The sequence below is a fragment of the Pongo pygmaeus genome, chromosome 5 (genome assembly GCF_028885625.2).
Source record: "Pongo pygmaeus isolate AG05252 chromosome 5, NHGRI_mPonPyg2-v2.0_pri, whole genome shotgun sequence".
Classification (NCBI taxonomy): domain Eukaryota; kingdom Metazoa; phylum Chordata; class Mammalia; order Primates; family Hominidae; genus Pongo; species Pongo pygmaeus.
Window position 1 is genome coordinate 163,485,049 of NC_072378.2, and position 24,482 is coordinate 163,509,530.

The 24,482-nt window shown below is 35.7% G+C and overlaps 1 protein-coding gene across 5 annotated transcripts in view; it reads left to right on the top strand.

Annotated features, from left to right (window-relative positions):
• Positions 1-24,482, top strand: part of PACRG (parkin coregulated) — a 590,797-nt gene that overhangs the window by 72,184 nt on the left and 494,131 nt on the right. For all 5 annotated transcript variants that reach the window (XR_008503040.2, XM_054490453.2, XM_054490457.2 and 2 more), the window contains exon 2: positions 13,867-14,001. Coding sequence is in view for 4 of the 5 variants with exons in the window: in XM_054490453.2 (XP_054346428.1) it covers positions 13,867-14,001 (135 nt within the window). In the remaining variant the exon portion in view is untranslated. The remainder of the gene's footprint in view (positions 1-13,866; positions 14,002-24,482) is intronic.

The following is a 24,482-nucleotide window of genomic DNA, read 5'->3' on the forward strand; positions in this document are numbered from 1 at the left end:
TAAACATTTTTAGCCTTTAACTGTCAAGAATTTTTTTAATCATTTGATTGTTGCATCTCATTTTGTTAAGAAAGGCTATTAACCTTTTCTTTTTCTCCTACAATGGAGAATTTTAAAGATTACTGCTACCTATTATTTTAAACAAAAATAACTTAAAACAAATTTTGTTGTTTAACCATTGCTTTCAGGACAATTTTAGACTATAGAGACATTTTTGAAATGAAATATTGCTTCCAAGTGTGCCGCAGTTTATCTATAAATTTTAAATGACATTCTCACAATTTACTTAGCAATCTTTGGGACTTCCTTATGTCATACAGTTATTACAGAAGCATTTTTAAAATCAAGTGGACCTGAAAGAGTCTGGTATCTATGAAATGGAGATAGATGTTAGTAATAGAGCTGAAGAAAATATGCTTTGAAATGTCTACTGGGATATGTTTCCATAGTCTGTTTGGATTTCAGTTCACCAAGACGAAAACAAGGAGTTGATGTGTTCTTTGCAGTTCTTCTTAGCTCAATAAATTGAAGTTTTCCCTGCCAGCCATTGTTGCCTGTAGTGCCTTATTTTTAAAGACTCCGTAGGATGCTTACTCAACATGTTAAGTTAAAAAGGTGTAGAAGGAATCATAGAGGTCAGCCAGGAACATTTTACAGGAAGCCGAGGCTGAAAGGGTCCAATCACCTCCCTACACCTGGCGGTTCCTCCATGTGGGCTGAGCCGTCTTCTGAACTGCCTGTGTCTTCGTGGACCTCCTTAAATCCTTCTGGAAACAAGGCAGCTTACAATGTGTGGTCAAGCAGAAAAACCAGCTCTAGTACCAAACTGTGCTAAATGTTTTAACTGAAATATTTGTCAGTTTTCTTTTTTTTTTTTTGAGACAGAGTCTCGCTCTGTTGCCCAGGCTGGGGGATATCTCGCCTCACTGCAACTCCACTTCCCAAGCAAGCGATTCTCCTGCCTCAGCCTCCCAAGTAGCTGGGATTACATGTGTGTACCACCATGCCCGGCTAATTTTTGTATTTTTAGTAGAAATGGGGTTTTGCCATGTTGGCCAGACTAGTCCCGAACTCCTTACCTCAGGTGATCCGCCCCCTTGGCCTCCCAAAATGCTGGGATTATAGGTGTGAGCCACCATGCCTGGCTAATTTTCTACATATTACTATCTTATACTGATAGCATTGCATCTTTCTCATAGTACCTATTAGAAAAAAAAATGCATTACAAGTTATTTGTTTTTCTGTGATCATCAAAAGGCAATGGTAATTTAAATGTAATTTATTATAATATGCACATGTTAATTTTAGTTTTTATTTATGTTCATCATATTTAAACTAGTCTCTGCAAGTACTTTAGACTAATTTAGATTATTTCCTTTAAGTCTAACAGAAGCCTTAGATTTTCAACAGGGTTTTTCATTTGGACAAATGAATTTCAAAACAGGAAATGTGAATTTTATTGCAAGAGATTTCACATAGAAAGTGTATTGATCTCATCAATAGTGAATTTTGGGTTATAAGATTGTAGTAATAGTAACTACTTAAATTTATAAAATGTACAGAAAATTCAGACAAATTAATTCTGATTTAACTGTTAACTACAAAAGTTGTAAATGGGCAAATATAGGGAATAGCAAACATAATTTTCTAATAATTATTTATAATTAAAATTGTACAGAATTCAGGTTCATAGGAAATTATAATACATTTTTGTCTGGATCCACTGAAACCTGTAGGCACTCTGTAAAGGCTAAGTAACATTTTCTAATGAAAAGGAACAATGCCTTCAGACCAAAGAGGTTTATCTTCTGAGTTTGCAGAATTCTATATATTTTTTGTGACATTTCTCATATTCTTATTTCAAGTGCAGATTGTCGGTGGTATTTTTATCTCTTCTCCTAATAATATATATCTTGGAGCTAATGTATTTGAGTTGTATTTTTTCCCCAATCATACCAAACCTAGTAACTTGTGAAAATTAGGTATTCAATATATTTTTAATGAATAAATGATACAGGTAAAAGTCTAATTTAGAGCTATTTTCTTAACTCTGTTTCTAGTATATAGTTCAGTTTATGTGACCATAGATCCCCAAATTCAGATTTATGAGCTCCTAACATGGAAAAACTTACTCTGCACTTCACATGTTTCTCTGGCCATTTTATGTAAGTGTATTGGTTATACATATAGCTTGTTTTCTAAATCCACTGCGGTTCCATAAGTGGTTATATAATTTATGAATTCCAGTGTAATAGTCCATTAATTTACTTCTCTTTTCCTATTTCCAATTACCATTGGTTTTGACCTCCTTCAGCAATCACAGCTTGCTAACATCTCAGATCTTGACATCCCACAGGGTAGAAAGGCTCCTATAGAATACAGATCCTTCTTCATATTTCTCACCCATTCCTCAGTGCACTACAGTCTGGCTTCCACCTCATCATGTCACTACTGCTTTTAGATTTTCAGATGGATACTTTCAGTCCTCCTCTTAATGATCTCCCTTTATTATTAAAAAACAAAAACAAGAAAATGGTCTCTCTCACTTGTTGAATTTTATGGTATCATCCCTTTTCCATTTTCTTGCTACTATTCTGACTATTCTTTCTATTCTCCTATAGAATCTACTTGTTGTTAAATATTCAGGTACTGTCTTGGGGCCTCAGCCTTTTTCTCACCATACACTCTCTCTTTGGGAAAAGTTGCCCGTTTCCATAGATTGAACCTACCACCTGGTCACAGCCAAACATAATCAACAGCTTAGACCTCTCTGATAATGACTTTTCAGATGTCCAGTTGTTCAGTGACCCCCCAAGTTGTTTATCCCACAGGCATTGCAAGCTTAATGTGAAGAAGGATCTAACCCCACTTCACAGTAGGGATGTGGTTTGTTAGGAAAGGTTTGTGCTGAGTCTTGAAGGTGATTAATGGTTATTCAGGAGAAAAGGAAGGAGAAAAGAAAAGAGTGAGGGCACGAGGGAGAATTACAGGCTGATGGAAAATCATGGAGACCAAGGAGGAGCAGGATATATTTGAGACTGCCAGCATTTTGGTGTGACTAATGCTTGAAGTGCCTGTGCAGGAACGACCAGAGAGACTGACAGTCAGCTTGCAAATGTCTTTGTGTAGAGTGTCAATGGGAAATCATTGATGGATTTTAAGCAGATGAGAGATATGATTTAATTAGTCTATTAGAATATTCATTGTGCAGCACACAAAGGAATCAACTAGAAAAAGCAAAGCTGGAGGCAAAAAGAGCAAATAAAGAAAAGACAGAGACTTTCTTACACAAAATTTAAAACTTTTCAATGCTAAATAAATAAAATGGGAAACAAAGATAATAAGATATTTTCAGTCAACACAACCAGTACTTAATATATTCCAGTATAAAGATCTCATACAAATTAACATTAATGAGGAAAAGACACGAACATGCATTCACAATGCATGCATATTGTATTTACACAAAATGAGAAAATGCTCATCCTCATTTGTTAAATGTAGTAATCTAAATTGAACAGGAAGACTGATCTCTTTTTTAATTAGAAAATAATATTATCAAGAATCATAAAATACACATAAAATTTACCTCATTATCTCACATTGGAGACTGTGTCTGAAGGAAATAATATAAAACATGTCATATGCCTGGAATATTTATACAGTGTAATTACAATAGGCAAAAATGGAAATAATATAAATTCCAAATATAATGGCAAATAGTAGGTGGAATATTACTTAGCCATTAAATATGAAATTTTGATAGAAATGGCAACATCAAAACATACTAAACTAAGTTAAAAAGTACACTAAATGGAAAGGACATAAAAATGTAAAAATATGGTATTTGCAGTATTATGTTTTTGAAAAGTTTAAAAGGAAAAGCAAAGTTATTAATAGGTGGTAGGATTACAAGTGATTTAATAAGATTTTCTTGCAAGCTTTCTGCAGTTTCTCATTATTTACATGATTTAAACAAATAGACTATTCCTAACTTTGTAGTCTTGAAATCTAAATTCCATCTCTGCCTGTAGCTTTCCTCATCCAATCGGTCAGGTGCCTGAATAATCCTTTAGATTTTTGCTTGAATTTAATAATCTAGGATAGTGACTGAGGTACATGTCCTGTAGAGACAAAGAGATTGGGGTTAAAGTCTCTTTTTGACTGTGTGCTGACACGGTGATTTCCAGCCGGTTATTTACCCTCTTCAATTTCCTTGTCTGTGAAATAATTTTCATACGGTTTTGTTGCAAATTGATACCAATAATGTTCATAAAGCAATGAACACAGTATGAGGGGTTTTGTTCTTATTCTTGATGCCACCTTAATTTAAGGCTTTTGCCATCCCATGCTTGGACCACTGCACTGAAATGCAGACCATTCACCTTGACTCTATATTCTCCTGACCTCAGGCCATTCTGTTAGACCTTGACTGAAAACCCTTCTGGAAGCAGATGGCTCAAATCACTTGAAGTTTTCCCTGCCAGCCGTTGTTGCCTGCAGTGCCTTATTTTTAAAGACTCTATAGGATGCTTACCAATATATTGAATATTTATTGAAATACAGTCATGTATTGCTTAAACGTGGAGATCCATTCATGCGTTGTTAGGCAATTTCATCATTGCATGAACATCATACAGTGTACTTACACAAACTTATATGGTATTGCCTACTACACACCTAGGCTATGTGGTGTAGCCTATTGCTCCTGGGCTACAGACCTGTACAAGATGTTACTGTATTGAATGCTGTAGGTAAATGTAAGAAGATGGTAAGTATCTGTGTATTTTAAACATATCTAAAGATAGAAAAGGTATGGTAAAAATATGGTGTTATAATCTTCTGGGACCACAATGGTATATGTGGTCTGTTGTTTACTGAAACATTGTTCTGCAGCACATGACTGTATATAAAGGCTGACCTTGGAGATATCGCAGATTCAGTTTCAGACCACTGCAATGAAGCAAATATCTCAATTAAGAGAGTCACATGATTTTTTTGTTTCCCAGTGCATACAAATTATATTTATACTATATTATAGTCTAATAAGGTACAATAGCATTATGTCTAAAAACAATGAACATACCATAATTAAAAATACTTTATTGCTAAAATATGCTAACAATCATCTGAGCCTTCAGTGAGTCATAGTCTTTTTGCTAGTGGAGGGTCTTGCTTTGAGGTTGATGGCTGCTGACTGATCAGTGTGGTGGTTGCTGAAAGGTGGTGTGGCTGTGATGATTTCTTAAAATAAAACAACAATGGAATTTGCTGCATTGATTGATTTTTCTTTTCATGAAAGATTTCTCTGTAGCATGTGATGCTGTTTAATACCATTTGATGCACAGTAAAATTTCTTTCAAAATTGGAGTCAGTCTTCTCAAATTGTGCCCATGCTTTATCAATTAAGTTTATGTTTGCTGTCATTATCCTTTTTTATCATTTTGATAATGTTCAAAGTATCTTCACCAGGAGTAGATTCTGCCTCAAGAAACTACTTTCTTTGCTCATCCATAAGAAGCAGCTCCTCATTAAAGTTTTATATGAGGTTGCAGCAATTTGGTCACATCTTCACTTCTAATTCTAGACTTTTTGCTATTTCTGCTATATCTCCAGTTACTCCACTGCAGTCTTGAACCCCTCAAAGTTATTCATGAGGATTGGAATTATCCTTCCTTTTAATGTTGATATTTTGACCGCTTCCTATGAATCAGAAAGGTCCTTAATGGCATTTAGAATGGTAAATCCTGAATCTTTTGTAGAATATTTAAATTTACATTGCCCAGATACATCAGAGGAATCACCATCTATGGCAGCTAGATCCTTACAAAATGTATTTCTTTTTTTTTTTTTTTTTTTTGAGATTGAGTTTCACTCTTGTTGCCCAGGCTGGAGTGCAATGGCGCAATCTCAGCTTACTGCAACCTCTGCCTCCCAGGTTCAAGCGATTCTCCTGCGTCAGCCTCCCAAGTAGCTGGGATCACAGGCATGCACTACCATGCCCAGCTAATTTTGTATTTTTAGTAGAGCTAGGGTTTCACCATGTTGGTCAGGCTGGTCTTGAACTCCTGACCTCAGGTGATCCATCCCCACCTCAGGCTTCCAAAGTGCTGAGATTACAGGTGTGAGCCACCACACCTGGCCTAAAATGTATTTCTTAAATAAAAAAAAAAGTTGAAAGTCAAAATTACCCCTTGATGCATGGGCTGCAGAATGGGTGTTGTGTAAGCAGGGATGAAAACAACATTCATCTCCTTGTACATCTCCATCAGAGCTCTTGGGTGACCAAGAGCTTTGTCAATGAGGAGAATACTTTGAAAGAAATCTTTTTTTCTGAGCAGTAGATCTCAACAGTGGGCTGAAAATATTCAATAAACCATGCTACATACAGATGTGTTGTCATCCAGGCTTTGTTGTTCCATTTACAGAGTACAGGAAGCATAGATTTTGCCTCATTATTAAGGGCTCTAGAACTTTTTGAGTGCTCAGTGACCACTGGCTTCAACTTAGAGTCACCAGCTGCGTTAGCCCCTAACAAGAGAGTCAGCCTGTCCTTTGAAACTTTGAAGCCAAGCATTGAATTATCCTCAGTAGCTTTAACAGCCCAGTGTCCTCTTCCAATAGATGGCTGTTTATTCTACATTAAAAATCTGTTGTTTACTGTAGCCACTTTCATCATTTATCTTAGGTAGATCTTCTGGAAAATTTGCTGCAGCTTCACCATCAGCACTTGCTGCCTCACCTTGCACTTTAATTTACGGAGATGGCTTCTTTCCATACATCTCACAAATCAACCTCTACTAGCTTCACACTTTTCTTCTGAAGCTTCCTCATCTCTCTCAGCCGTCACAGGATTGAAGACAATTAGGGCCTTCTCTGGATTTGGCTTTGGCTTGAGGGAATGTTGTGGCTGGTTTGATCTTCTATCCAGACCACTCAAACTTTTTCCGTATCAGCAATAAGCCTGTTTCACTTTCTCATTATTCATGTGTTCACCGGGATAGCACTTTTTATTTCCTTCAAGAACTTTCCCTTTGCATTCACAACTTGGCTAACTATTTGGTACAAGAGGTCTTCCAGCCTGTCCTGGTGTCCAATATGCCTTCTTCACTGAGCTTAATTATTTCTAGCTTTTGATTCAGAGGAAGAGACGTGTGACTCTTCCCTTCATTCGAACACTTAGGAGCCATGTAGAGTTATTAATTGGACTCATTTCAATATTGTCCTGTCTCGGGAAATAGGGAGGCCTGAGGAAGGGAGAGAGATAGGGGAATGGCCAATTGGTGGAGCAGTTAGAACACAAACATTTATGGATTAAATTTGTTGCCTTATATGAGAGTTGTTTGTGGTACTCCCCCAAAATCACAACAGTGACATTGAAGGTTACTGATCACAGGTCACCATAACAGATATAATAATGATGAAAAATGGAAATAGTACCAGGATTACCAAAACATGATGCAGAGACATGAAGTGAGCCCATGCTGTTGGAAAAATGGCACTGATAGACTTACACAATGCAAGGTTGCCACAAACCTTCAATTTACTAAATAAACACCGTATCTATGAAGCACAATAAACCAGAGTGCAGTAAAATGAATGTCTGTACGTATCCTTAACAAATAAGGCTCATATCTTTTCTGGCTATCATGATCATAATATATTGTTAAATTCTTAAATCATTATATTGTTATAACTTATTATAATCATTTTACTTGGTATTATGAGCTCATTTTTGCTATCGTTGAGACACCTATCTTCTATTACAATACAATTTTCTTATTGTAATAATTTTGTAAGCATTGTCCTGGTCATTTGGTGACCTTGAGTATTGTAAAATTTCTTATGTAATGAAGCAATTACAGTTGGCAAATGAGGCAGACACTGAATTACAGAACTTCTCACTCAGGAGCCTACGCTGAAGGTAACCGATTTACCATTCCTGAGACTAACAGTCCAGTCCTGACAGAACTCAAGTCAACGGGTCTTGCCCACCCGTTTATAACAATGGCGTTTTCATGAACCAGAATTTCAGATTGAAGCTGATGAAAACAAGTAATCAATATCTTTGCATCCTATTGTTTCAGTGTTCTGGTGGGTTGGCTAAATGGGCCAATTAGAATAACACAATGCAAATTTCCTGCTTGATATAAAAGTCTTTTTTAAACAGCTTCAGTTTATGCTAAAGAATAAAAATAGTGAAAAGGAAATTTTCAAACTATATGATGAAAACTTCAAGAGCCTTACATTCCTTCCTTATTATTATTAGTTTTGTGACCATATGATGGACACTGTGATGTAAGTCCTAAATCCATTATGCCACATTCCGTAAATGTAGGCATATAAAGTATTCTGTCATCTGTAGTTATTTCAAACTGCATTCAATATCTTGGTTCCCAAGTGCATTGGATTTTATTAAAAGCATTCTGCTGTAACATCCATTCTTCCTAATTGGTTTACAGATTGCCCCTACCATTCAGGCAGACCTTAATTGCATTTTTCCACAAATCTCATTTGATTTATGGTCTCTTGTTTGCTTTATATTATTTATAATAAATTGAGGTAAAATTCTTAAAACATGAAGTAAAATTTATAATATTTTATCTTCTACAAATATGGAACTTATCTAAGGATTTTCAGAGTCATTTTGCTTGTTTTAAAAGTTGTTTAGACAAGCTACAACCATCTGCATGGTTTCCAATAATAAGATCTTTATTACCATCCCAGGATTAATTATATTTCACTTGATTTTTTTATGTACAGATGTTTAGGATTATATGGAGTAAATTATGTATAGAATATAAAAATGGTATGTCCTTCTATAAAGCTTAGGTGGATACGCATGTCATACGTACCTGGAACAGAAAACAATATTATTTCGGCTGTAGTGACAAAGCATCTGCATAAAATTCAGTGCCACTGATGCACTGAGAGAGCTAATTGAGAACATTCTTGCTTCTGTTACAAGTTCCGGCTTTTGAGATGCCAAGAGTTAATTTAGAATGGATCTATGGCAGATCCCAAAAAATATAAAGTGTTTAAAAATAAGTAAATAGAAATATAAAGACAGAGGATACCGGAGACTTAAGAAGAGAATTTCTCACTGTCAAGTGATTACATATCACCATGGATTATTCTGTAAAGTTCTTTTCTAAATAAAGGCTTTCCATGGAAGTGCAGGCATGGAATCACTTCTGTAGGGTACATGAAAATTTATCGAAAGGAAGAAGTATAAGTTATCTATATCAATTTATAAAAAGCCTTCTAAGCTTTGTTAGAAATGTGCCTATTCATTCAAAAGTTTGAACATTAAGAATTTTGAGCTGAGAATCAGAAAGATTGGAGTATATTCAGTATAAGAGACAAAAAGAAAAGAGAAATTGATTTTTAGAGAAATGCAAAGACAAAAGGGAGAAAGATGGATGATCTCAACAAATTTTAGACCAACTCAGTAAGTGGGAGGCTTATTATCAACAGTAAAAATAACTATGTGACTTCTAGAAAAACTCAACAAGGGAAGTTAGTGGATGATTGGCAAACAAAATATCTAAATAATGGTTGTAATTGAGTTTCTTAAATGGGGCATTGGGACTTTCCTCTTCACTAGAATAGTAAAGAGGCCCCAACATCTGCAGTGCCAGTGGAGACCTCACGAGGAGCTTGGGCTTGTTCCCCACTTAGTGACAAAAGAGTTGTCTCCTTCCCATTGGAGTTAAGTCAGAGGACTGCCTAGAGAGTGAGGAATTTCACCACTGCCCAGGGTAATGAGGCCACACCGTTTATGATGTCAGTGTGGACAATGGGGGAGCAGTAATGAGTCACTCCTGCCCCTTCCAGCCAGGAGGCTATCAGTGGAGGCCTAGTGGGTTCTGGAATCTCCATCCCCACCCAGTATTAATGAGGCACTCCCTCCTCTGGGGTCACCCAGTATTAATGAAGTATTCTCTCCTCTGGGGTCAGTAGATGCCAAGTAGAGTAATGAGACCTCTACCCCAACTTGGCAGTAATAAGGTAGCACCCTTCCCCCAACCTTTGCCAGAGAAATGTCAGAATAAGCAAGCTAAAACAGAAGCTTTAAGATCTCATAATATAATGTATCAAACATACAGGTTTCACAAGAAAATCAGTAATGACACCAAGAATCAGGAAGATCTCAGAGTGAATGTAAAAATATAATCAACAGGTGCCAACACCAAGATAACAGAAATGTTAGAAATGTCTAGGGAAGAATTTTAAATTAGTTACTTCCAAAAATGCTTTTATGAGTATTATGACACACTTGAGACAATGAAAGAGTGGAAAGTCTCAGAAAAGAAATAGACGATATAAAGATGAACCAAATAGAAATTGTAGAACTGAAAATACAACTCAAATTAAATAAAAGCATATTTGGGCTCAACAGCAGAATGCAGGAGGCAGAAGGAAGAAGCCACAAACTTGAAGATAGAGCAGTAGAAGTTACCCAATACGAACGACAGAGAAAATAGGCTGAAAAAAAAAAAAGTTTCAGGGATCTGTGGTACCATAACAAAAGATCTAACATTAATGTCATTGGAGTCTACAAGGAGAGGAAAAAGAAGCCAGGCCAGAGAAGTACTCAAAGAAATAATGACTGAAAACTTTCTAAATTTAGCAAGAGACATGAACCTACAGATTCACAAAGTTGAACAAACTTCAAACAGGATAAAAAGCAAAGAAATGCATGCAAAGGCACATAGTAATTCAACTTCTGAAAATTAAAGACAGAGAAAAATCGTGGCATAACTAAAAAAAAGTGGCACCTTATAAATAAGGGAAAGCAATGTGAATGAGAGTGGATTTATCATCCAAAGCCTTGAGGGGTAGAAGGGAGTGGCACACTATTTTTCAAGTGCTAAAAGAAAGAACCATGAACCTTAAATCCTACATCCAGTTAAAATGTAGCTTTGGAAATGCAGAAGAAATCAATAAAATTGGCCAACTTCTAGTAAGACGGGCAAAGGAAAAAGCAAAGACACAAATTACCAAATATCAGAAATGAAGAATGGATATCATGAGAGACCTTCCAGACATCAGAAGGATAATACAGAAAAACCACAAGCAATTCTACACTTGTAAGTTTGACAACTTAAATAAAACGGGCCAATTCCTCAGAAAATACATGTTACTGCAAGTCATCCAATAAGAAGCAGATTATTTAAGTAGCTCTATAACTTTAAAGGCTATTACATTTGTAATAGAAAACTCCATATCAAAAGGTGACAGAATAAAAATCACAGAAGCATATTGATTGATGCAGAAAAAAATAGCAAAAATTGAACATTTACTTATAATGAAAAACTATCAGAAAAATAAGCATAGAGGGGGAAAGGTCATCAACTTGATAAAGAGCATCTACAAAAAATTTTGCAACTTTATCCATAATAGCCAAACCCAGGAAGTAATCCATATGACCTTTAAAGGTGGATGGGTAGACAAACTGATGTATCCATGCCATGGAATACCATTCAGCATTAAACAGCAATGAACTATTGACATAGGTTGACTACCCCTTATCTGAAATGCTTGGGATTCAAAGTGTTTTGGATTTTTGATTTTTTCAGCTCCAATAAGCATTTCCTGTGAACACCATGTCAGCGCTCAAAAAGTTTCAGATTTTGGAGCTTTTCAGATTTTGATACTCAGTCTGTACACACAACAACTTATATGATTCTACAGAGATTTATGTGGAGTGAAAAAGGCCAGTTCCAAAGGGTTACGTGTATGATTCTTGAAATAACAAAATTATAGAAATGAAGAGGACATAGTTGTTGCTAGCGGACGAAGGTTAAGGGGAAGAAAGAGTGTGGCTGTATAAGGGCAAATTGAGGGAACTTTGTGGTGGTAGAAATGTTCTTGTCTGTATCAATGTCAATAACCTATTGTGATATAGTACCACAGTTTGTAGGATATTCCCATTAGGGAAAGCAAATAAAGGCTATGTGTGTTCTGTGTGTTATTTCTTACAACTGCATATGGATCTATGATTATCTTAACAACAAGTTAAACAAAAAAACAAAATAAAATAAATGAGGCTTTTGATGAGCAGTAATCAGTATTCTACAATAACAATACACACACACATGCACATACATATATGCACTATACACTGGCACTATTGCACATAATTTATTATAAATATTTGTTCACACATTTATGCTTGTTTAACTTGGTCGAATTTTCTTTCTTTAGATTGTATTCTGTCACTTTTTTGAGGGTGTTAAAATGGTGCCATGTTGGTAGATGTTACCATCAACCTTTTCTAAAAAAAACAAACTTTTTGGCAACATAAAAATTTGTCAATCATTTATCAATTCCCAAAAATGTGATTCAAGATTTACTCCTCCATGAATTTCAGAAGTCCAGGAATCACAGCTCTACAGTTTCCATGATAGTCATATAGCTAAAACTGTTCTTTTTATGTAGCCTCCAGCTCAAAGAGCTGAACAAAATAGTTGTTAAATACATGTGGTTATTTAATAATTGAATGAATTTGACTGAAAATGGTGGCTATTAATTCTAATTCCAGAACAAATTCCTAATTTTCAATAAGTAAAAGGAAATCTTCCTTCCTACTGGTAATACCCAATCTGCCTCAATTACTCATATAATCATATACTGGGAGTAATGTGCTATGTAGTGGAGTAAATTCTAAACTCTAATAAATGTGTGTTACCTCACTCTTCAACTCCACTTCAGCATTTAATCATTGTAATAAGGTATTTCTTAATACCACACTTAATTTCATATATAATCCTTTTATATATGTATTAGATACAATGTATTTTTCATATCTAATATGTGTATTGTATGTTTATTTATTGTATGTTATTTAGATATGTTAATATATTCATTAAAATTGGAGTTTTTAACAAAAATATTACAAATTAACATATAAAATAACTAAAAATATTAAGACATTATTTTGTCTATAGTTAGTATTAGCAAAGTAATCATGAATTTATTAAGCTAATATATAAAATGACTAGTATTTACCTTTTTTCAGTAAGCAGGGAAAAATAATCATGTTTAGACTATATGTAAGGAACAGAACAGTACATTTATTTTCTAAATAGTTTACTTACTACTTTTAATTTTGTAATCTAATGAATTAGTTCCAATGTAAATACAGATTTGAAAGATGTATTCATTGTAAATAACTCTATAGGAAATATTTCTTCTTCAATGAAAATTTCAGTTTTGGAGATGGAAGTTTCTCATCGGTTGTAATTTCTCATCTATTCTAATGTTACTTTCTTGTAAATTCATGTTACCAAATGTGTGCTATACACACACATAGTAGGCCACCTTTTTTTTCTTTCTACACTAATTTATTATTACTTTTATATCATTTTGGTAGTTTTATTGTTAATATTCATAATATGAGAAGATATTCCACTATTTTACATATATATAGAAAAATTGAAATGTTTTAAATTACTTCAGTATTCCATAAAGTGTATCAGAGCCAAGATTAGAATTTATAAGTATTTGAAATTGTAAAAGTTTTAACATTCTAAGCTTAAGTCACCTCTATTAAAATGTTTTTCGTATACATAATATCAGTCTTCTCTTCCCAATAAAGTGATATTTTAAGTGACATTTTCTAAGAATGCTTTCTAAAGTAGCTTGAAATAAAGCAGACTTTTAATAGTGATTATAAAATAATTTTCTTCCCCAGGTGTTTGTATTAACAGATTTCTGTTGTCCCTTATTAGATAATGTAGTTTTATCTTCCAACATATTTATACAAGCTGAAATCTTTAAAAACAGAAAGTTCTTTTATTGTGAATTTTTTTAGTATGTCTTAAAACCTGATCCTTATTTTTTTTTTTTTTTTCAATTAAGGTGAGAGGCCCTCCAGCTGCAGGGGCATTTAAAGAAAGACCAACCAAGCCCACAGCATTTCGAAAATTTTATGAGCGAGGTGACTTCCCAATTGCCCTTGAGCATGATTCAAAAGGAAACAAAATCGCCTGGAAGGTAAGTCAGGGCACAGCTGTGCCGGCCAGCTGCACCTGCTGAAGTGACATCTCCCAATGCCAAACACACTTGGCTGCTAAGTAAATAAACTGGAGTCATTTCTCAGCACGTGGAAGATGGTGGGAAAGCTCTTAGAGAAAGCCCCCCTGTGTCAGCCATCCACCTTGACTAACAATTATAGCCCACACAGAAGAAAATGACAGAATTGCTTTGCCTTAGAGAATTGTCTGCTTCCCAATTCATCTCTATTTTTATGAGAACCTGGCAGCCTGGCTTGTTTCAGGCAGTCCATCAAATGATGGAACTGGCGGCTGGATACGGAGAGCAACAGCCATTTATCTCCCCCAGATTTCACCTTCCTGCAGGACACTTCCAAGTGGAAGCTTTAATTACCTAAATGGATAGGTCAAGATTGTCTGCTCCCTGGAAATGCAGAGTAAAATACAAAAGCAGGCCGATCCCAATCCTGGCTCTCCTTTCCGTCCCAGCCTGTGTCAGCAGGCGCGATGGCTGTCACACGTGCCCTGTTAGAGGCTGACCTCCACCGTCGAAGCCATTACAGCACAGACATTTTTCTGACAAAAGGTTAATTGGCTTCAAAATAAATGTATTGCCTAATGACTCCATTCTAATGTGGTTGTGTTCCTTTATAAAAGGCTCACAGAGGTTATTTGTAAAAACTTGCCAATCTCTTAACCGGAGAAGGCTTTTACATTTAATTTGAGAAAAATAAATGCTGGTCTCTAACCAGCTTCTGCTATTTAATTATTATTGCTATCAAAGACTTTGCTTTTGGTGATATTTATCAACTAAAAGGGCCTTTCTGCCTACAGACAGCAAAGCAGTTGTGCACACTTATGAGTATCACATCAGGTTAAGGACAAGAAAAGGTTTTGGCCAAATATTAGTTAAATTAAGCAATTGACACATTTAACTGGGAAGTCCAGCAGTCGTGGCCAAAAGCAAATCAGGAATTGTTTTTAATTAGTAACAGATAAATTTATGTTAAAAATAAAATTACAAATCAGAGAAATCAAAGTAAATAGCTTAAAAAGGTGCATTAAAATTAAATTTTTCCTTCCTGTATAGAAACATTGAAAGGATTATTGCATTATATCTAGTATGTCTTTTGAAATATTTTCATATTGTTATCAAACATTTCTAATTCTTGAGCAGTCATCCGATATCAGTTATTGAACTTAGAATTATTCCAACTTATGTTACAAGAGGAACTTGGTGGTATCCTTATTAGGAAACCTTACTATAAAATTTTGGGGGGGGTGGGAAAGAGGTGAGTAACATTATTGTCTCCTTTATAATAGTCTCTGTTAGAATGTGAACTTGTTATGCGAAAATGTACATATGATGAGAAAAAATTTATAGCGTGTATAACTAACTTTCATACTTTAGTCTTAATATAAATATTTCCAAACTTTTGTTTGGATTTTTGGATTCATATATTTGAATGGTTGCATGGATTTTGTGTTTGCCTGTCTATGTACTGGCTCATACAAGATAATACAATGGAGTTTCTTCAAAACCTGATTCCTGTTGAGTTAAATAATATGTCATAATTCTTTATAAAAAGTGAGTGGCTTTTGGTGTTTTAGGTAATTATAACCTACACATAAATTGTATTAATGAAAATAAATTATATAGATTTACTATGATTCAAATAATTTTATGAGCAACCTTTAGAAGTGTAGAGACTAGAAAAAATCATTTTGAAAATAAATTATTAATAAAAATATGAGGTGAATCATTTTCTTTATCTTTGATAATCCAACAGGCAGCAGGGATATAAAATGCTTTTCTTTTTTATGGATATATTAATTCTCTTAAGCTACTATTGATTATAGCACTGATTCAGCAAGCTAAAAAGTAATAAAAAGAAGAAACAATTTATTTGCTGTCATTGGTAGTATAATAGCATAAATTTAGAAAAACATCTTATTCCAGAAGCTGTGGACTTCTTTTAGAGAGTTGCTACTACATTTTAATTGCATTACTGTAACACTGAAGATAAGACATTAAGATTATTTATTATTTTATTATTTTTTTTTGAGACGGAATCTTGCTCTGTCCCCCAGGCTAGAGTGCAGTGGCGCCATCTCGGCTCCCTGCAAACTCCGTCTCCCGGGTTCACGCCATTCTCCTGCCTCAGCCTCCTGAGTAGCTGGGACTACAGGCACCCACCACCACGCCCAGCTAATTTTTTGTATTTTTAGTAGAGACGGGGTTTCACTGTGTTAGCCAGGATGGTCTCAATCTCCTGACCTCGTGATCCACCTGTCTCGGCTTCCCAAAGTGCTGGGATTACAGGCGTGAGCCACCGCGCCCAGCCAAGACATTAAGATTATTAAACATAGGCTTGGGAACCATCTATCCATAGTTTATACTTATTTCGTGGCACGTTTGATGAAAGGACAATCTGGTGCTAAATAAGAGGAGGGATTGTTTTAGGATGCCATTCCTAAGGAAGAACTCTCGAGTGCTGAAGGAAGCAGAGCCATCCGTCCCCCACAAAAAACTAAAAACAAGAGGCCAAGACCCTGCACTCTTCTCTTGTGTGTGGGCAGAGCACCGGTTTCTGGTCATGAAAACCCCTCGTCTCAATGTCATAGCTCATTCCTCACTGAGGACTGCTGAGGAGAAGCGCTTCCCTCCGAGGATACCGGCCCTCTCTCAGCTCTCCTCAGACACCCTAGGGACTCCAAGTAGATTTGTGAGCACCTGAAATGATGCACATAACTAAGCGAGAAGCAGGTCTATTTCTTTTATCAGTGTTTCCAGAGCCTGTGGCTCTGAAGGACTTAGGACGCACTGCTCTAAACCCTGGCACACGCTGCCCCAGCCTCTCACGGTCATTCCAGTCTGTGAAGGTTCTGGTCTGGGGATCCCTCCCCAGGTCCTCAGACTCCTACTTGTTCTGGATTAGCTGAGCTGATCTTCACCAGGTTAGGAACCATCGTATGTTCTTGAAATAACAAGGGCACTCTATGGTAACATCAGAAAGTAGAAGCAAGAGTTAGGGACAGACAGATGTCTTTGCATGCTTAGCCCACACCCTGCTCTCAGTACCAGTTTCGTGCACATGGAAGTGGTCATTTGTTCCAGATGCCAAAACGACGTGGCAGGCTGCGTGTCATTGTCTCTGTGGCTTCGTCTATTTCTTGTGGCATCTCTGAAGATTGCAGCAGTGTCTGATCCAACTGTCTGCAGTGGTGGAAATGTTCTACATCTGCACCGTCTAATATGGTACATCTGGCCATATGCGGTGATTAAGCACTTGAAATGTGCCTACCGAGACTGAGGAACTCAATTTTTAATTTTATTTAATTTTAATTAATTTTAATTTAAATAGCCACATGGTTACCATATTAGACCATGCAGCTCCAGATTAAGATAATGGCAGTCAAAAATAAATGCCTGAATCTGCTACCCAGATAGATAGAAGGTTATCAGCATGTTAGAATTTTTATTATTAAAGTGAAAAAATGGGACTTATCTATGGATTTTTTTGTCATGGTTTTCTATGCATATCATAAATTCATTGGTAAATATGAGAAAAGTTTTGCAAAATGTTTGTAGTGAAAATTTCTGTATACTTATCAATAGCAAATTCATGAGCTATGAAAGATGAATAGATCTCATCTTAAATATGAAATCTACCCGGCAAGCCCAGTAATAGTGTATTTTTAATTTTTAAATATGCGTTTTCTAAATATCGCTAAAGAATTCTTGATTATCAATGGTTGTAGTTATAAAAAAGCATAAGGAATACTTAAACAAAATGTTAATCTGTTTCTTTTGCTACACTTTCCTTGACCCCTCTAACATTTGGGAAATACGACTGTTGATTCTTTAGCTGTCTTCAATATCCACATTATTGGCAACAGATGAGAAAAGAGCTGAGCTGTCTGGATAAGTTACAAAGCAGATAATCAGATGAACGATGGAATTTTTAAAATTGTGTTTGAGTTTTCTCATCTTAAATTGCCATCCTTTGATTTTCTGTCCTTCTGTAATATAAATCACACACTTCTAATGATGGTGATCAGGGTGGGGACAGGGCTCTTTGTAAAGGTTTTCCATATGGGCATCTGGAGAGGGAAGAAATGCTATATGAATTGGTAAAATGTGCAGCCCATTGTCTCTACCTCTGCTGTGTAAATAAAGAGTGAAGAGAAGCATACAAGTGGTTTTGAAACGGTCACTCCAATAGAGACCTCGAGAGAAAGAGATGGAGATAAATACCTGAGGCACTGTGAATTTTTAGAAATAACTATATCATATTAGAAACCATTCATTTATTTTGAAGATGGAAACAGGTACACCTACATAAGGGTGTCTCTAAAATCTTTCACTTTCTAGGCATTTTGATGTAGTAGATATTGATACAGGTCATCTTTCTCCATGATAATGTGCTATGTGACAGAATATGACATGCACTAAGATGGTCTTGTTTTCCACTAAATTTCTAATAACCAGGCATAAGAACGTCCCAGATATCAGAGATATTTGAATAGGACATAGATAAACCCGTAACCCTCTAGGAAAATCAGGATATAATACCACCCTTTCACAAACGCAACAAAATCACAAACCTCTCAAATTTGAAAGGGAGAAACTCAAAATAGACTTGTATTTTGTCCAAAATCCCTCCCCACTCCCCGCACAGCACCCAATCAACCCACACCTGGCAGTGTCATGATGGTCCTTGTCCAGAGTAGCAGAGATGCCAGAGGCCTTTCTGCATTCTTGTTTTTTCTTCTTTGACATGTAAATGATATTCCATAGCCACCTATATTGAAATGAAATTAATAAAACCAGAACTGATACATTTGAGCAGGTATATGTGAGAATGGACTTAGGTGGCCTCTACTCACTGCCAAAAATATATCTTCCTCACTGCCCTATTAGAGATACATAAAATCTCACCATGGAGGCAAATTTCCCCTTACGTTAATATAGTAATTGTACCTGTTGATTAAAATTTAGATCTCCAGACTTGGTTTTGTATTAAAAAATGACTTATTAATATTTATCAGGTAACTATAAACATTTAATACTTTTTATAAATAAATGTTGACATAAATGTGTCATTTATATATTTATACCCCACATTGTTTCAAAATGGATTTAAATTGTCTTACAAAAAAACTATAAAGTCAGCATAAATAAGAGATGAGAGAAATGAAAACCATAGGGACCCAAAATGGACCCAGTAACAATGTTAGTAAAAATAGGCATATCCTGAAATCCTATAAGGCGAGATCTTTGTCTGTATTTCTGGTTTATTCACTCACTTTCCTGGTACCTAGAACAGTACTGTCACAGGGCAGGCGCCCAGGGATATTTGTTGAATGCAAGTAAAGCATACAGGAGCTGATTGTTTTTAAGTTTTATTTCTCTTGCTTCGTAGGCCTCACTTTCCTTATCTGTAAGTGACAACAATATACCAGGTGATTTCTATGGCCCTTTTAAATTATGAGCATTCAAATAAGTTTTGTTTCATAATTATTAAAATAACTATTTTGAGATGTTCATGGAATACTTCAAAGAACAAATATTAAGTACAAATTTGCCACAGAGATCAATTCTTCTGGTAGCAAAATGGAAATATTAGCAGCAGCACATTTAATTTGAATCCATAGCACTTTAGGTTCCATAATGATATGCAACGGTCTTGAGAGGGTTGAACTTTTACCAGGAGGATGCTCTTTAGGTTATACATGAATGCTTTCCAGTGACTACTCATCCCTTAAAGTTTGCTTTCAAAATCACAAGTTCGCTTCCCTTTCTAAAGGACTGAAAATATATGTCGCACTTGAACACCCAAGTAAAGGAAATGCTGTGAATAAATTAATTAGATGCATAAATCAGCCTTTATAATTTCCACTGATGGTGTCTCAGACAACACCTTTAATTATGTGTTGACTGACAATTCCATTCAGTATTTCTTCTCTGGCGTTTTCTCCTTTTTTTCTAGTTCTTTTTATTTCTCAGCATCATTGGTATTCAGGAACTATAAAAAGCTCTGCCAATGTGACTGTTTTCATTGACATAACTGATAATTTCCTAGTAGGAAAAACAGTTATTGCATATAATTATTATAAAAGTATGCACACATTTTCTTACAATTAAAATCAGCCCCAACTCCGGATAGCTTATTATCTGCAAATATTATTGCATTTTAAAGTAAATCACACTGTGATGTGATACTCGATCCATTTGCTATCAGAATATTCACAAGATTCTGTAATTTTGAGTTATAATTTAGTCCCTTTGTACCTTCAATTTCTTAATGTTTCAATTTCTTAAGGATTTAAAAAAAGTAATGCTATATCTGTTGCCCCTAAGGTAAAACTGATATTGACTTTTGAAATCTTGTAGGCAAATTTATTTGAGCTGAATAATTTGTTTCACATCAAGGAGAATGAATGTTCTCTTAGAATTGTCCTGGGCTTCCATTTCTTTTGATAACTGCCAAAGCTTGAGTTTGGATAACAGGACTTAGTAGAATTTGCAAGGCAAATTTTACAAGAGAAGTGACAATTTACCTGATTTTTGTACAAGAGAGCTGCCATGTTCCCACAATTATTTCCTTTGTGATTAATTAATAGACAGAGCTTATTCCAGAAGTCTTGAAAAAAAAATCCTCTGGCAATGAGTGTACTATTCTTAATGCCATTCTTTTATTGATGTAAATTGCTACATCTTAAAAGTGTACAGCATGAAAATACAGCCATGTATCAGAAATAACTTTTATTTAAATTGGTTAGATGACCTCTGAAAACCAGATGAAAGATTTTCTGCTGAATGGGCTGGTGCTCCCTGCTGCCTATATAATTTATGTGAGAAATTAGTGCAAATGGTTCACTTTTATGGAGCAGAGCTGCTTGTAGCAAGCCTGCAGAAACAATTTTCCCCCAAGCCTCCATCTGTTCTTCAAACTAGGGCATATGCCATCTCATCGAGCTTGAAAGTCAACTGATTTATAACTCCTGGAAAGTGCATAGATTGAAAAGAAAGGTCGACTGCTGCTCTGTGACAGTGATTTGTTTGGCATTGGCTAAAGACAATTCACATTACCAGGGACCCAAGGGGAAACAAGAAATGTTGTAAGTTTCAGATTTCAGTAGACTGACAACTAGAAGAAAAACAAATCACTCCTGCTTTTTAAGTCAGACGACCACCACGGTTGAAAAGTAGGTCTTGGTAGTGTTAAGGGTGCCAAAGCTAAGCTGCCACCCATATTGTCACTTAGCATCCCATGAAGAAATGTGTCACTGCCACCCTCTCAGTGGTAAATGTTGACATTGTAGAAGTATCAGTACTCTAATTTTTAAACAAAACATGTGTGTCACTGCTTGTCAGAAAGTTCTGTTTGGAGACACAAATTGGTCTTTGATGAATTTTCTATATCTACCCAAGGTTAATCTCCAGTTCTATTCCAATTAGTAATTTAATGAACGGTTCGCTCCTGTCTTATCACTCATCACATGTCTCTTCTCTTTCCTGAAGCACTATTGAGATCAAAAGTCCTTTGACAGATGACAAATGGAATCAGATTGGCAGTACACTTGTAAACAACAACAAAAAAATCATTCTTTGTTTGATGTTTTCATTTGAGTAGTCAAAGTATCATCCTCCCAGATAACAACTTTTAGTACATTGATGTTTTTGTTGTCTTTTTTCTACATGTATGTATGTTTTTTATTTTGTCAAAACTGTGTTTCACATGATAATTTTTAAGGAACTCAAAGGAACATTCATGGTCCTAATTAAGACAGGAGATTGATAGTGGACATACTGCCACAGGAATTCTAATAGTTTTTTCCAACTTAATGACAACGAAAAAGACAATCATCTTTTAATGTGCAGGTTTAAGTTTTCAGCAGTCATTACTAAGACCTTCGGAAAGGAGATACCCAAACATGTTTCTATGCAAAGCTCCATGTTAGCAAAGATGCACACACATGGCTTTTCCTGTAGTAATTCTCATGGCATGGTGCCCAACCACATAAGCAAGCTTGTCTTTGTGAGCATGCCATTATCATGTTTTTGAAGAGCATAGTAACTACTATTTTCACAAAGTTCATTATGTATGAAGCACATATCTTGCTATTTGGAAAAGTATAGAAATGGACAGAGTTGACAGAATCATTTTAAAGCCAACCTCTGCCCCTACTCTAAGAGACTGTCTTTACAACAAATACTCCTACAGAATTTCCAAGATTGGGTTCTAATCTGAATAAAGGAAAACCCACCAACCTTTGTAGCCATAAATTCTCAAATTTTGAGTTCTTATTTAGATTGATCTCTCTCTGTTCATGCATAGTTTTAAGCACTTAAAAAAACAGGTATATGGTTTGAATATTTCTGAATTCTTGAATATCTTGAAAATATAAAATTTCAACTTTCATGTACATAAAACACAATTTAATTGAAATTAATTCTTAAATTACAATTGCTTCCCTTCATATCTCTTTAGAAGATAACATCTTTGTATTCTATTAATAACATATGTTATCATGTTATGTATATTATAACATACATGTATCATAACATATGTATTATAACATATATGTATGTGTATAACATATAACATATATTATGTTATGTTATTATGTATATCCAATTCCATTGATCTCATTTTCTGTAGAAATTCCCTTTATTTTCTGCCTGCACGTTTGTTATTATACTGATTTGCCATTGCATGTTACATTTTCCTCTTTTTCTGTGTCTTCACAGATAATTTTGTGGTATGTTGAGAGATACTGTGTCAGATATTCGTGTCAAGATGCTATGTATATATGCTGAAAAATTAAGACTAGCCTGATTTTATTCCTTTAATGTCAATCTATCTTGTTTGTTGGTTTGTTTGTTTTGTTTAACAGCTTTGGTAAGTGCACTATTTTTGTGTAATTAATACTTGTAATGTAATGCTTCCATGTATTTTTCTTTTCCTTTTGTGTATTCTTCCTTTGCTATAGTAAGCTTATTGTCTACTTACTTGAAACTTCTTCTCAACTGAGGAAAGTTTTCTTTTGTAATATTACTTATTGTTACTCAGTCCCAATTTTCTATTTTCTTTCTTAGAACAAATATTACATGTAGATTATACATTTATATTCTATTCTATTATTTCTATCATTATCTCCCTCAATATTTTTATCTCTTTATCCTTGTTTTAACTTCTGGCAGAGCTTTCTTTCTTTTTTTTTTTTTTTTGAGACGAAGTCTTGCTCTGTTGCCCAGGCTGGAGTGCAGTGGTGCAATCTCGGCTCACTGCAAGCTCCACCTCCTGGGTTCAAGCGATTCTCCTGCCTCAGCCTCCCGAGTAGCTGGGACTACGGGCGCTGCCACCACACCCGGCTAATTTTTTGTATTTTTTTAGTAGAGACGGGATTTCACCGTGTTAGCCAGGATGGTCGCGATCTCCTGACCTCGTGATCCGCCCGCCTAGGCCTCCCAAAGTGCTGGGATTATAGGCGTGAACCACCGCACCTGGCCAGAGCTTTCTTATGTTTCCTATTTTTGTTGGTATGGATCTATCCATTACTGCCACCAGTTCAAATTTTAGCTGTGCTTAGGTAAACTGCCCTGCACCTGGCCAATACCCAGTGTCTAGCATGAGCATGTTTCACCTGGTCTTATTCTGTTGGCCTAAAAGGGGACTTTGTAACTTCTAACACTGAGATAGCTGGAGTACACAAACACCTATAATCCCTAAAAGGTACAGGTACCCAGCTTTGTCTTCGCCTGCCTTTACCTATAGCATTTTGCTTGTGGGACACACTACTTTCTAGGACAGAATGCAATGTGGTACCAGAAATCTCTGTTCCTACAGAGATTTGTTGTTGTTTCTTGAGTTGACTGTGAATGGATGTAGGAAGGGTGAATGGAAGTGGATAGTGCTTTGTCTTGAAAGGCAACTATTTCAAGGCAGCAGGCTGGTGGCCTAGTCCCTCCCGCCCCCACCGTCACCCTTTTATTCTAGACCTTATGTTTCTGACAGGGCCAGGAACGGGGCTCAGAAAGTGTGGGAGAGATGAAAAAGCTGACTACCTACTTTTGGATTGGTGCCTCTGTTTGCAAAACATAAGCTGACTATGAATTGTGGTTTTCCAGTCCAATTCCATTGATCTCATTTTCTGTAGAAATTCCCTTTATTTTCTGCCTGCACACTTGTCATTATACTGATTAGCCGTTGCATTTTCCTCTTTTTCTGTATCTTCATAGATAATTTTGTGGTTATGTTGGGAGATACTGTGTCAGAGATTCGTGTCAAGATGCTATTTAAAAGCACTGAGTCCAATTCATTTTTGTGCATTAATGGACTATATTCCTTTGCAGAGAAGTAATGTGATCTCATTAACACTTAGGCTACAGTGACTTGTCTATTCATAAAGGAATTGAGTATTTATAATGGGAAAGACATGGTGCTGGGCTCTGTAACCTGCATAATATGAGTT